Source organism: Cucurbita maxima, unplaced genomic scaffold (assembly GCF_002738345.1).
Source record: "Cucurbita maxima cultivar Rimu unplaced genomic scaffold, Cmax_1.0 Cma_Scf00004, whole genome shotgun sequence".
NCBI classification, from domain to species: Eukaryota; Viridiplantae; Streptophyta; class Magnoliopsida; order Cucurbitales; family Cucurbitaceae; genus Cucurbita; species Cucurbita maxima.
In genome coordinates this window covers 49,143-62,488 of record NW_019272020.1, presented here as the reverse complement: position 1 = coordinate 62,488, position 13,346 = coordinate 49,143, and the positions used below count along the sequence as shown (strand labels likewise).

Genomic DNA, 13,346 nt, shown 5'->3' with positions numbered 1-13,346 from the left:
TTTTTTTTTTTTTTTTTTTTTTTTTTTTTTTTTTTTTTTTTTTTTTTTTTTTTTTTTTTTTTTTTTTTTTTTTTTTTTTTTTTTGTGTTATCTTCCACTCCACTCCAATTGTACTTGAAACCCCTCAAGCCATGAAAGCTTGAAAATTGCAATAGGTTTGTGAGACTTCAACTCACCCACCTCAAATGTTCCAGCAATATTCCACTTGATTGATAAGATCGCACGCGTATTACAATTGCGTTTCTCACCCTTCACAGACGACGGTTTTATTAGAAGCAAGAATTGTGAACACTGTAACTTTGGGCTTCTCATATTTTCTTCTTTTTGGCATATTCGAATCCTGCCATATGTTACGATTTTTAGTTCTCAAATGTAATTCTGTAATGTTGTGCATTTTCCCTGACCGTATTTAGTTGAATTGGATGGTTTAATTTGTTTGGGTATTTGCATGTGGCTTAGTTCTTAGACTATTAAATAACTTTAGCGAGCTTTGATACAATGAATTTTCATTTCTAAGAGACTTTAACGTTTCTCTCATAGTCATTGGAGAGCTGAAAGATGGACAGGACAAGACTGGATTTAAGTGTTCATCATTCAGTATCGACACAATCAGAGGAATCTGCCTTGGATTTAGAAAGGAACTACTGCAGTCATCTTAATATGCCTTCATCAAGTCCATCGCCTAGTCAATGCTTTGCTCCGGGTAGTCAGCTGTCTGAGACCAATGCTGCTTACTTTTCATGGCCCACTTCCAGCCGTTTAAACGATGCTGCAGAAGATAGAGCAAACTATTTTGGGAACCTTCAGAAAGGAGTGCTTCCTGAAATTCTAGGCCGGCTGCCCACTGGGCAGCGAGCTACTACTTTGCTTGAGCTAATGACCATAAGGGCATTTCATAGCAAGATCTTGCGTCGTTTTAGCCTTGGAACTGCAATAGGATTCCGAATCCAGAAGGGCATGCTGACAGATATCCCTGCTATTATTGTCTTTGTTGCACGCAAAGTTCACAGGCAGTGGCTCAGTGATGTTCAATGTCTACCTGCTGCACTTGAGGTTGGAAACTCAACATATCAAGTTTTTTATTTTTACCTCTGTTAGAGGTTATTCGTTGTCTTTATTTTAGTCTACCTTTGGAAAATCATTTTTAGTGCTGAGAAATCATAGAATGATTACTGATGTCTATATTTCTTGTGAGGTCCATAAATTTATTGGGCTTGAATATCTTTCCAATATTTGGTTGCTTCTTTCATTCTTTTCCTTCTTTATTTTTCCCAAAAATGATCATTGGGGTCAGGGACCTGGAGGTATATGGTGCGATGTTGACGTTGTGGAGTTCTCCTATTATGGTGCTCCGGCAGCTACTCCTAAAGAAGAAGTATACACAGAGCTTGTTGATGGCCTGAGAGGAAGCGATCCAACAATTGGTTCTGGTTCCCAGGTACCTTTTTTCCTTTTTCAGAAAAGCAAAATTCTTGTAGACATGTTTTTTAACCCTAGGAAAATGGTTATCATAGTTGGTTTTGTTGAGGATTGTTGGAGTTCAACCTGGCTAATTAAGAGGGAGATCATGGGCATATAAGTAAGGGACATTATCTCTATTGGTACGAGGCCTTTTGAAAACCAAAAAACAAAGCTATAAGAGCTTATGCTCAAAATGGACATTATCATACTATTATCATACTATTGTCAATGTCTGTTGTCCTATTAGGTTTGTGGAGAAATTCTGGATGTCTCATTTCTTCAAAGTCTGGTTTTTCAACCAAGTCTTTCTCTACTCGGTCTCTTTTTGAGTTAGAAGGTTAACCTTCTTTCTTTTTTCATAGGAAAATATAAATTTCTCCACCAAAAAGATTTCAAAGAAAGGAATTTATTGCATCAAAACTTCTAAATTCTGATTTATCCATCCTTTGTGCTTTCTGACTTATGATTTCTTGTATGTTGTGTATTTTATTATGGAATATACCTTCCTTCTAATTCACACATTACTATTGCTTATAAAAAACGATTTTACAATAATAAAATATTGTAATTTAAATTTTTTTAGAACCCTCAAAAAAAAAAAAATTAAAATACTTTAAACTAGTTGTGAACATGAAATAAATCTTGTAGAGACCATATGGTTTAAGGTTTTTTTTGGATACTGATAGGTAACCTATGCTTGAGAATAAGGCCTTGAAAAGAAGGTAGCTTGGGAAATGATTGGTTCTATATGGGAATGCTGTCAAATTTTCACAAGGATAAATAATGTTCAGGTTTATTATAATTTTTTTTTTTTTAGAAAATAATATCTAATAGTTAATTAATAATATAATAACCAATAAATAATTAATTATAACGATTAAAAATGAATCTGTATAACTTTTCTTAAAAATCTAATAAATCAATAATAATGGTAATTAATTGATTAAATATATTATTAATTTATGAATCTATATTTTCCTAATTGATTGCATCAGTTTTTTTTATTAAAATAGTGCATCCACTTATTACGTCACCTTATATAAAAATTAAGTATAGATTTTAATAAATTAATTTATTTCAATCGTATAATTAAGTTATCAATTTTTTTTAATGCAACTTATTTTAATTTTATAAAATAAAATAAGTGATACATCAACAAATAAAGTAATGTATTAAAAAGAGGAGAGATTAAGTGTTAAATAGAGGAGGGAGAGAGGGGGGGGGGGGGGGGGGGGGGGTGCATCAAGAAGACTCTCTTTTGGAAAGGTATGAAATCCCCTCATTCATGGGTATACATAAAGATTAGGAAAATGTTATTTTCAGTTTCACAGACCTTGTTCCAAACAAAGGGACGTGTTACCCTGATCTATTCCCACCCTATTCCTCATTCCAGACAGCCCCCAATAGTTTATGTACCCACATAACTTGACATTTTCAATTTGAATCTTATAGGTATTCCGAAATAAGATAATACACTTGAAGGTGGTGAATGGGTAAACTGGGCAAGGAGTCAAATGATTGACATCTCATTCTAAGCTATATTTTAGGCTGCTACTCTAGAACCATATTTCTATGATCATATATATCTGCGTGCTGAAATAAATGGAGCCTACCCTACATGTAAATGAAACTACTTTGACAATGTCTTGTATATCTCGAATACTTATTATAACAAAAGCTCGTTGATGTTCCTGATGTTAGCCAAGTCTTTATTAAAATGGGAAAACAGATTTGACTTGTCGTTAGAAATTCATAAATTGTAAAGAAAGGTGAATGGTTTCGAAAGCTATTAAATTTGGAGAATTACTCCATTAGTCAAATTATGAAGAAATATCCTCCAAGGATAGTGTGTGCAACATTTTCCATCAACTTTATGCAGACATTTAATTCGTGAAGATTTCATGTGTGCCACCTTTAAGAACACTTTTACAGAAAACCCGAACACTAGTTCCAACAGTTCGTAAATAATCTCCCTCTATCACTATCAGAATAGTTCAGAAATAAATTAGCCACGGTATCTAATGTTACTGTGATTTAGATACTGTGATTTGAAAAGTTACCAAGGGTATCGGTTTCCTTTAAGCATAGTTCACATAATATTCAGATATTAAAGGTCTTGTATGGCAGTTTAGATGGATATAACTCTCCAATGGCATGAGGATAAAGGCGATCTTGACTGTTGAAATAGCACTGTTGAAGCAGTCTGCAATTTTTTCTTTATGAATAACAGTTTCGTTGTTTAAGATTTTTTTCAAAGTTGATATAAAAAAGGATGTATGGCGACATTATTTTGTTAGTCACTCTGACATTTAGCCTATATTGAATCATGTGCACCACTAATGAAGGTGATTAACCATTTGTCTCCTTTCTCATCTCTTCATCCTAAAACTTTCTCCTTTCTCATCTCTTCATCCTAAAACTTTTTACTTACATTTAGATGTTGATAGTGGCAACTTTTGAGATAAAATGGTCAAATAATTGTGTGCTTTGAAACCATTTCTGAAAGACCTTTGACTTATTCAGGATTCTGAAAGCTAATTTTTCTCTAATCATCGAAATACCTTTTGTTAGTGACTTGTGCAATGAGTTCAGCAACTGATCAGTGACAGATGATTTCTGTGAATTTAAGGCAAATGCTCGTTTCTTTTCAAAGGAAAAACTTCCTCGAGGATACATTAGGCTATGTAAAAAAGTTCTCCCAATATTTTCAATATTCATGTGTTTACTTCAAGACCTTCATTTTATTCTGGTTAAATCTACCAAAATTTCCCGGAGCAAGTTTCTGGCATTGCTTGTTGTGTTGAAGTATGCTGTGCTATACTCCCCAAACTATAGGACACATTAATGAACCATAGTGGTAGTTGGACTGTAGTAGACCTGCCATATTTTAGAAGCCATTTCCTTTTCGTTATAGTAGATATTGATTACGTTTTGCTTGAATTTATCATTTATAGCTATGTTCAAGTGCTTTTCTTATTTATATTTTTTAGCTTGTGATTTCTCGCTTTGTAGGTTGCTAGCCAAGAAACTTACGGGACTTTGGGTGCAATTGTCAAAAGCCGGACGGGAACCCAGCAAGTTGGTTTCCTTACGAACCGGCATGTTGCAGTTGATTTAGACTACCCTAGTCAGAAAATGTTTCATCCTTTGCCTCCCAGCCTTGGACCTGGTGTATATCTGGGTGCTGTGGAGAGAGCAACATCGTTTATCACTGATGATGTCTGGTATGGCATCTTTGCTGGAACAAATCCAGGTGATAAAAATAGTGTATTCTGACATACACCTTGGGAGTCATGAAATTCTGCTTTTCTATCTTTTCTAGTGTAGTGGCTTAGATTCCTGCTCCATCCTCGCTGAAACTCAACTTTTGTATCTTATAGAGATATTGTGAGTTGTATAGCAATCTTTATCTCTCTTTTCCTTCCGTTTTCTCTTATCAACATAGGTTGAGTTCGATCTCATAATCAAAATTATTACCCCTTTTGATTTAATTATGCCGCTCCTTGTGGGATTTTCTTTAAACCGCTTTTTATAACTTTTGCAGTCCACAGTGTTTCCTTTCTCCATTTTTTTCTGGTGTGAAATGATACCGATTGCTTGCTTATATATGATGGCAGATCACTTAGCCAATAGCTTCATCACCACTAAGTCAAGTTCTTCTCTTCATTTAGAATCTATGAGCGTGTGGTTTGTTGATTTTATGGCAATTGAAGGCTATCATTAATTAATTGGGATATTTTGGCTGCTGCATAGGTTGAGCGTCCACTTGAATCTTAATACAAAACTGCTTTACTGGTACGTATCTTGTATTACGAATTCTGTGCATACCCATCACAATTTGGTGCTTTCTGCAGAAACATTTGTGCGAGCTGATGGCGCGTTCATTCCATTTGCTGAAGATTTCAACATGAATAATGTCATTACATTTGTAAAAGGTGTTGGTGAGATTGATGATGTCAACAAAATAGACCTGCAATCTCCAATCAACAGTCTTATTGGACGAAAGGTGATCAAGGTTGGAAGAAGTTCTGGCTTGACCAGAGGGACTATAATGGCATATGCCCTCGAGTATAACGATGTAAAAGGGATTTGTTTCTTCACTGACTTTCTTGTTGTTGGAGATGACCAACAGACGTTTGACCTTGAAGGTGACAGTGGAAGCCTTATTCTTTTAACTGGTCTGGATAAGGAAAAGCCACGTCCCGTCGGGATTATCTGGGGAGGAACAGCTAATCGAGGTCGACTGAAATTAAAAGTTGGTCAGCCACCAGAGAATTGGACCAGTGGAGTTGATCTTGGACGCCTTCTTGATCTTCTTGAGCTCGATCTTATTACTACAAATGATGGTTTACAAGGTTTGGTTATCTTAACCAATCAGTAGAACGATTTTAGATTTGTGGTTATTTTTTAAATTTGACCACGTTTTTTGACAACCTACCAAGTTGCATGTTCTGTGGACTGTGATAACAGTAATGAAGTTTTGGTGTTTTATCAAATTATCATGAAAATAATTTAGGAAGTTTTATCCAAGTCACACACACACACACACACACACACACACTGTGGACTGTGATAATAGTAATTATGCATGCATGTTTTTGCTGTATACGTGCCAATTTGTAATGTGGATGGTAGAAAACTCCATTTGGTTGGGGACTTCTCAAATGGAAGTAGTATAGTAAGGTACAAACTTTTTTATTTATTTGTTTGCTTGTTTGTTTGTTCTTTAACAATTGACAAACTTTTCACTGATACATGAATAGGAAGAAAAAAATAAAAAGATTCAAACTCCTAAAGGGGAAGAAAGGGAAAGCATAATTCCCGAGGAATAAACAAAAAGAAACAGCTCACAAGAACCTGGAAAGAGACCAAACAAACCAAACAAAGTAAAGAAATTAAAGAACAGTCAACTAAAAACGGTAAATGTACCAAAAACTCTTTGAGAGCTTTCAAACAAAAGCTGAAACGTTAATGGGAACTCCTCAACCCACTGAAGCTTCAAACAGAAACCTCCAAAACCAGCTTGAAACATCACGCCAGAAAAAGGAAGAAAAAGCAGCAACTGCCCAGGAGAAAAGCACGAACACCACAAGGCCAATGAAGAAAACAACCAACCAAAAGCCATATCAACGCCGAACTAAACTCAATAAAACCACAAGAAGCAGCAACTTCACCCAAAAACTAAAAACTGACGAGCAAAACAAACAATGACAACCACTTCAGCCCAGCCAAAGACAAATGCCTCCAAGGAGAAAAAAAACAAAACCAATGGGTGAAAACCCAACCGCTAGAAATGATCTCATATATTTCACTGTCACCTTCCTTTAGTTAGGAAGACAATTTTTCCTTTTGTTTGATGAGAGGGGGAGAAAAGATACCTTTTCATGCCCTTTAACAATTGGAAAATTGAACTCTAAATCATCACTGCCGAGGGTTATCACAGAATCCTTATCTGCCTCCTCATCTCCGTCCGAAAATCTGACTTCGTGATGACCCCATTTGTTGAGTTAATAAAACCCTTAGATGTCATTAACAAAGGATGTTGAAGAGTAAAAGTTTGGTTTGGATACTAAAGGCTCCTTATTTGAAAAGAATCCAAAAAATCCCATTAAATGGGTGCATCTCTCTTAAACTAAATCATGATTTTGGGTTCTGACTAACACTGAATATGGAAAAGTATAAGCCTTTTTATTTATTTATTATTTTGTATTTATTGAACTTTGTTCACATATTTGTCAATACAAATTATTAAATATTTTCATAACATTACTATGAAAGACTAATATATAACAAAAGATCAATTCTCTCTGTTTTTGACATGTAGTACCGTGTTTTCTATATATTAAAAATAAAAATAAGAGGGGCACCTTTTTCATCGGAAACCCAACAAGTTGTAGGGGATTCTTGTGGAAATCGAGCAAGGGACGGGGGTTAACTCCTTGTTCAGCCCTACCCTTATGCTAATCCCATGTATGAATTTCTAAGGGCTGTTTGTTTATAAGTTAAAAGTCATTGTGTATAAACCTTGGGTATTGGAAGTCATAATTTTCTTAGGGGATTCTTGTAGAAATCGAGCAAGGGACGGGTTTACTCCTTGTTCATGCCTTACCCTAATGCTAATCCCATGGATGAATCTCCAAGAGCTGTTTGTTTATAAGTTAAAAGTCATTGTGTATAAACCTTGTGCATTGGAAGTCATAAGATTCTTATGGGTTCCAAATGAATGGAGGAAACTTTCATTTGGGGGTTCTGATTTTCTAGTTTTTACTTTTGCCAAAGCCCTGGTTATCTGGTTCTGCATTTTCTTGATTGATCTGTCTTTCAAAAAAATTTCTCTAATATGCTAGCATCTTATGTTCATACTAGGACATCATTAGAATAGTTGTGTATATAGAAATTGATTGCTCATTTAGAGGTGAGGTAACGAAGTTTAACTGTGTCATAGCCCAGGAACCTTTCCTATGCACCCATCAATAATTAGAGGCAATGAAGTTTTTGAAAGAGAAGTTGTCTTAACTTTTTGGCGCTGGCAAAGAGTTTATATCAATCATGTCTTTCTGACTTGGGGTTTTTTCACCTCATTTTATGACTAATTAAGCTGCAGTGCATGAACAAAGGAATAATTCAGTTGGAGGGATTGATTCTACTGTTGCAGAGTCTTGTCTTGATCGGATGCCGTTAACATACAGACTTAAGGAGAACTCTGAGCCACTCGGTTTAAGTGTCCAGCGAATTTCCCCTGAAGGTGAATCCTCCCAGGGGCTGATCTCACCTTTTAAGCATGCTGCATTGCAGATAGAAAATGGGTTTGAGATAATTCCGAGCGTTGAACTCCAATTTATACCAAGGTTAGCCAGCAGCTCTCCACTGCATCAGAAGAACGAAGAAAGGCAAGAGTTGAAATATCTGTCCAACCTGAGGAATGGCTATGACGGTGAGGTATCAGTTTCGCTGCGGTTGGGTGAGCCAGAAGCAAAGAGAAGGAAGCACTTGGATTCTCTTTCAAGTATCAAAGAGTCATCACCATGAGTGCGGAATAAGACGATAGATTCAATTTGGTACTGAAAACTGAAATAAGTTTTAAATGGTTATATCTCCGTACTGGGTTCAGATCATTTTGCCGCCTATTTAGATCTATAAATTGGGACTGCCATATTACAAAGTTTGAAGCCTCAAGGTGGGAGTGCCATTCTTTTAAATGTCCTGTGCAGTGAAAGCCTTGAGGTTAGTTTTCAGTTCATACAACATATTATGGGTGAAAGGTATCTATGCCGGTCTTCAGCATCTAATTTTCTATTTTCCTGAACCAACTAGAGACTGGTGAAGACCTTGTTCCATAACTACTTTCGGGAAGGAAAAAAAAAGTAAAAAAAAAAAAAAAAAAAAAAAAAAAAAAAAAGAAAAAAAAAAAAAAAATATATATATATATATAGATAACGTTATCAGAAGCTAAAAATGAAAATGTTACAATATATTTGGAACCCAATAAAAGAGCCCCCCTTTTCGACCAGGTTAATGTTGCTTCGTCTTCTGAATTGTTTGTTTAAAGCCATCCTTTATTACTGTATTGGTTCTTTCATTTGTGGTGTGGTTTGTTGATGTTGATTTCAAATGCATGTTCATTAGAGGTAGAAACATCATGTGGTTACAGCTAAAGCACGATTAAGTTAGCTGCTATCATGTTAATGTGATCACGTTAGTGGGAGCTGGTAGTTCATAATATAATGCTGAACTGATATTTGAAAATTTGATATGAAGGTTGTATTGGAGGGCCATTATGTATGGAGAAGAGAGACATGCACAGATGATGAAACATGGAGTGTATTATATTTGTTTCTCCTACCTATAGAACAGAAAAGCGTAGTAATTATGCATAATTATTCACTCCAAAAATAGATTAGAAATGAAATGGCATTTGCATCCCCACCAGCTACGGGTTCATACCAACCTTAATCAAATGAAAGCCTACTCAACTCTCCTATTTTCATTACGTAACAAAAGCATGTGAGTAGGCAGTGGTAATCAAAGCCTAATCTTTGATGATCTTCATTTTCTTTTTAAAAAGAAAAAAAGAAAGAAAAAGTTGTCTGTTGTCTAGTATTTGCTGTCCTTTTCTTTTTCTAACCAAAAGTCGACATAGAATTGTTAAGACAGAAAAACCATCTCTTAATCTCGAAGGCTAAACCAGATAGATCATAGCGATGGACAATCCAAACACGCACCAACCTGATCCCTACCCAGCTGGCCTTTTTTTTTAAGTGGAACATTTCATCGATATCTATTGTTCTTCTGCATTACTTGGTTATGCATTCACATGGATCACCACCACATAATTGCTGCTATGGCCAAACATCTACTTAATATTGTATTTTTATATCAGCAATTAAGCATTATGATGATAATGGGATTGGACAGAACGCTCATGGGTCAGCTGAAAATAGCTGTAAACCCCAACAGAAAGCCGCATTATATAAACTTCTCTCTAACCTCTGCCAAATGCCAGTTAAGGGGATAGTTGACTCAATATGACTCGAGAGTTCATGCTCATATAGCCCTGTTTGTCTTTCCTTTGTCTTCAAATCTAAGCTTTGTTAACTTTGGATCTGTAATAATTCGTTTAGCTCTCTCTGTCTGTGCTGGTCTTTCAACATGTGTTGGGTTGAGAGGTTGAAGCTGCCAGCATGATCTGGGGAAGGGTAAAATATTTTGTTAGCGATGATGATTCGGTGGCCGCCTTAAAGGTTGGTTTCTTCCATCAGGTCATCTTGCAGCTTCAATCACTAAATCACCAACAACACTAAGGATATTGCGTTTGCTCCCCACTCAGTCCAGAGAACGCCCATTTCAGATAAGTCTATCTTCTTCATAACGTTCTTTAAGTTTGCTTATGATGGTTTTCCTTTATTGTCTTAATTATTTAGTAAAGACACTGTCATTTGAATCACTTCAGCCTCTGATCAAGCTCATTGGTAATCTTCGGTCAGTCTGTGGTTTGTGTTTCTGTTCCTTCATGTTCTATGTGTTTTGCATGAATTCAATTGGACATACACAATAAGCAGGAGGAAAGCTCTCGATAAATCTACTTCATGCTATGTTCATGCAATGTTTCTCATCATTTACTCTATCTTCAACCAACTTCTATAGAAATAAATCCTTAAAATTTAATCTTCAAAAGAGGATGGATGTTGAATGAGAACAATTCAAAAGTACATCAATATACTTTTAATTAGTTACAGGCATCGATATACATAAATATTTTCGCGCTTACAGAATAATATTAACAAATAATTAGCTACAGGCATTCTTAGTTTCCCATAATATATAATACGGTAGATCTCCTCCTCTTCAGCATCATCTCCATTTCTATGCAAACAACAATGAAACAAAATTTTGGAAGGTTTCGAGTTCCAGAAGCTTACCTTTCAAGATCACTTGAAAAGAGTGTGGTAGGCTAGGAGAGAGGAAAACAAAAGGTCAGTTACAGAAGAAACTGTTCCATAGAAAGAATAGCAAAAGGAAAAAACTGTTTAGTATACAGAAGATACATGTAAGACCATAGAATCGTCATTGTTTTTGCTGTATTTGGCGCCGCTGATAGCATCTCGTATGAGTCGGTTGAATAACTTATGCGTTTTCACTTGACATGTGATTGAAATGCAAATTTTTTCATGGTTGGCACGCAGGTGGTAGGGATGAAATTAGAGCATTTGAGATAAATTAAGATTACATCAAGGAGGATTATGGAACGCGTAATAGAAGAACATAACCAATGCTGGAGTTTAAATGAGATTGTGTGGATTATTGAGATTGTAATACATAAGTGTAGTGGTGAGAGAGTGGAGAAAAAGAAAAGATGGCCCACACAAAGAGAAAGATGTGATGGGAGGGAGGTGGATCAAAGTTGGTTAACAAAAGCATGATGAATGCGCAAGCCTTTCTTCCATTTGCCATTCCAGATTTCATAAAGACCAAACTGCAGGGTGGTGTCTCTGGCTGAGACTGGAATTTCGATCTCGTAATCGTTGGGAAAGTCTGTCTTTTGAAGGTCTTTTTTGATATACAGCTTCTTCCAATTGTAGTCACTTGAGAATCCAACCGTAGCCATCATGAACACTGGACTGCCCTCCCATCCATGCGCATCATGATCTAAGCTGATATTGAACCCAACCTTATATTTTCTCCCTGCTTTTGCTCCTCTGTATGTCGCTTTTACTTCAAACCACATCACTTCCTTTGCTAATGCATATCTGTCTACCACAACCATTCAATTAATTCATTCCACTTTCACACTTTCATTTCATTCTCTCTACCCATCTAATCGATATTCATTCTAATTCTAATTAATATTGCTGCTTACCCTTCTCCGTGATTAATCTCCCACTGATTCTCATCAGAGCCCCATACTATATTTAGGTCTCGTGGTGATATTTTTACTTCATTTGGTTCACCTTTCACCTGCCATCATAACATTTCATATCATACCATATCATATATTTTATATGGATACATGTTGCTTCATCCATCCATAGCAAAAAAACATTAGAATTTCAGACAAAAATGAAAAAAATAAACAAAACCTACTTTTGGGTACAGCTTTACCCTGTTCATTGCTTGTAGCTTGTTTTGTTTCTTTCTTCTGCGTACCGATGTGCAACTCTTAGTTTCTCATACGCAGCAGCTCCTTCCACATATATACGTGGTTCAAAAGGAATATAACGTTAAAGTTTTAACCAAATCTCTTTCTGTCCAACACAACTCAAGCGCATCACGCAACCCCAAATCTCAAACTTATTCCCATTTTCATGTTCATACAGAATAAATATGTCACTTTCACTTCAGAAATTTAATCTTTAAAATCTTGAATACGCCTTGAAAAAAATGTTTGTGTTAAGTTTGGAAAAAAGAATATTATGGTGTGGTATCAAAGCGAAAGGAACTTCTAAGACAAAAGAAAGGAAAAGAATAATAAAAAGGAAAAAGATGAGTATTCTTTGAGACGTAGCAGAATTGTTGAAGGATGGAACATAAATTAGAAAGTTTTGTTAGCGGCGAATATTACAAATTGTGCGTAAACAATACTAGAAATTCTGAGGGAAACAAATTCTGTATGGACGGTTGGCGATAAAAAGCTTCTACACGAATTAGGTAATAGAATAGAATGAAGAAGAAATTTGGATGGATGGCAAATTCCTGAGTTGCCACTACAAGATGCGCGCCTTCTTTACTTAATCAACATACCACACAACAGATGCTTTACCCCTACTTTTCTGTGGCTTTCCATCTATCTTATCTATCTTTTTGCAATCTCCTTTTGTTTCAATTTTGACACAATTTTAGACATCCAAATGCTTAGCTTAAAGAAAAAACAGCCTCCGGTAAAAATAAGTGCCTAATCATTTTTCCACCTCATCATCTAAGCCAAAAATGAGACTGCATTCAACAACATGATTCTGACCATCTTCAATGTCTTTGACATTGCATGTCGTAATAGTTTCATCTTTGACATTGGAGTCTTTTCTTAAATAGTAGTGACATGAGCCAGGAAGAACTGCCCCAATGACTGCTTTAATAGAGGAATTTTGGTCGGTCAGTGAGTATCACCTTTGGAGCTCGTTCTCCCATTGCTAAATTCCATGTTTGTATTAGCCACATAAATGTATGAACTCTCTCATCTGCAATCACTGCACAACCAAGTAGGTTGAATATGATGGTGAAGAAAACTGTCTCATCTAAATGGAGGGAGGGAGGTCTTTTACTTTTAGGTTAAAGCATATTTAATCTCTCAACATTGTTGTTTATTGGGTCATAATTAATAAATAATATGTATGTTAGTCCACATTATTAATCAAACTATTTATGTTTTTACTATCTTAGTTTTACCTCTA

The 13,346-nt window shown here is 35.7% G+C and overlaps 2 protein-coding genes and 1 long non-coding RNA gene across 11 annotated transcripts in view; 2 read left to right on the top strand and 1 right to left on the bottom strand.

Annotated features, from left to right (window-relative positions):
* The window catches only part of LOC111478754, a 9,510-nt gene extending 700 nt beyond the window's left edge, over positions 1–8,810 (top strand). The window contains exons 1-6 of one of the 6 annotated variants that reach the window (XM_023123191.1): positions 85–284; positions 541–1,053; positions 1,295–1,438; positions 4,474–4,714; positions 5,316–5,816; positions 8,060–8,810. In XM_023123191.1, coding sequence (XP_022978959.1) covers positions 559–1,053; positions 1,295–1,438; positions 4,474–4,714; positions 5,316–5,816; positions 8,060–8,490 — 1,812 coding nt within the window. In that variant the 5' untranslated portion in view covers positions 85–284; positions 541–558 and the 3' untranslated portion in view covers positions 8,491–8,810. Of the gene's footprint in view, positions 1–84; positions 285–354; positions 373–519; positions 1,054–1,294; positions 1,439–4,473; positions 4,715–5,315; positions 5,817–8,059 lie in introns of those variants that run through there. The other 5 variants (XM_023123189.1, XM_023123190.1, XM_023123192.1 and 2 more) reach the window with 5 other exon arrangements.
* Positions 8,811–11,214: 2,404 nt separating this feature from the next.
* Positions 11,215–12,162, bottom strand: LOC111478757 (protein PHLOEM PROTEIN 2-LIKE A9-like). Of its 2 annotated transcripts, none has more exons than XM_023123197.1 (3): positions 12,043–12,162; positions 11,819–11,916; positions 11,215–11,708 (listed from the first exon to the last, which is right to left on the bottom strand). In XM_023123197.1, the coding sequence occupies exons 1-3, from the start codon at positions 12,067–12,069 to the stop codon at positions 11,357–11,359; spliced, it is 477 nt and encodes a 158-aa protein (XP_022978965.1). In that variant the 5' UTR covers positions 12,070–12,162; the 3' UTR covers positions 11,215–11,356. The 2 variants fall into 2 exon arrangements, with proteins under 2 accessions (XP_022978965.1, XP_022978966.1); XM_023123198.1 differs by having other exon boundaries at positions 12,061–12,162.
* Positions 12,163–12,305: 143 nt separating this feature from the next.
* Positions 12,306–13,302, top strand: LOC111478759. Of its 3 annotated transcripts, none has more exons than XR_002717545.1 (2): positions 12,306–12,606; positions 12,988–13,302. It is a non-coding gene; the product is annotated as an uncharacterized LOC111478759 (long non-coding RNA). The 3 variants fall into 3 exon arrangements; XR_002717544.1 differs by having other exon boundaries at positions 12,306–12,730; XR_002717543.1 differs by having other exon boundaries at positions 12,306–12,836.
* The last annotated feature ends 44 nt before the right edge of the window (positions 13,303–13,346 follow it).

Coding starts and splice junctions, on each gene's coding strand:
- LOC111478757 (XM_023123197.1), bottom strand. CDS start 12,069: ATGAACAGGGTAAAGCTGTACCCAAAA. Junction 11,917..12,042: donor GGGTAAAGCTGTACCCAAAA/GTAGGTTTTGTT, acceptor TTATGATGGCAG/GTGAAAGGTGAACCAAATGA. Junction 11,709..11,818: donor GAGATTAATCACGGAGAAGG/GTAAGCAGCAAT, acceptor TGTGGTAGACAG/ATATGCATTAGCAAAGGAAG.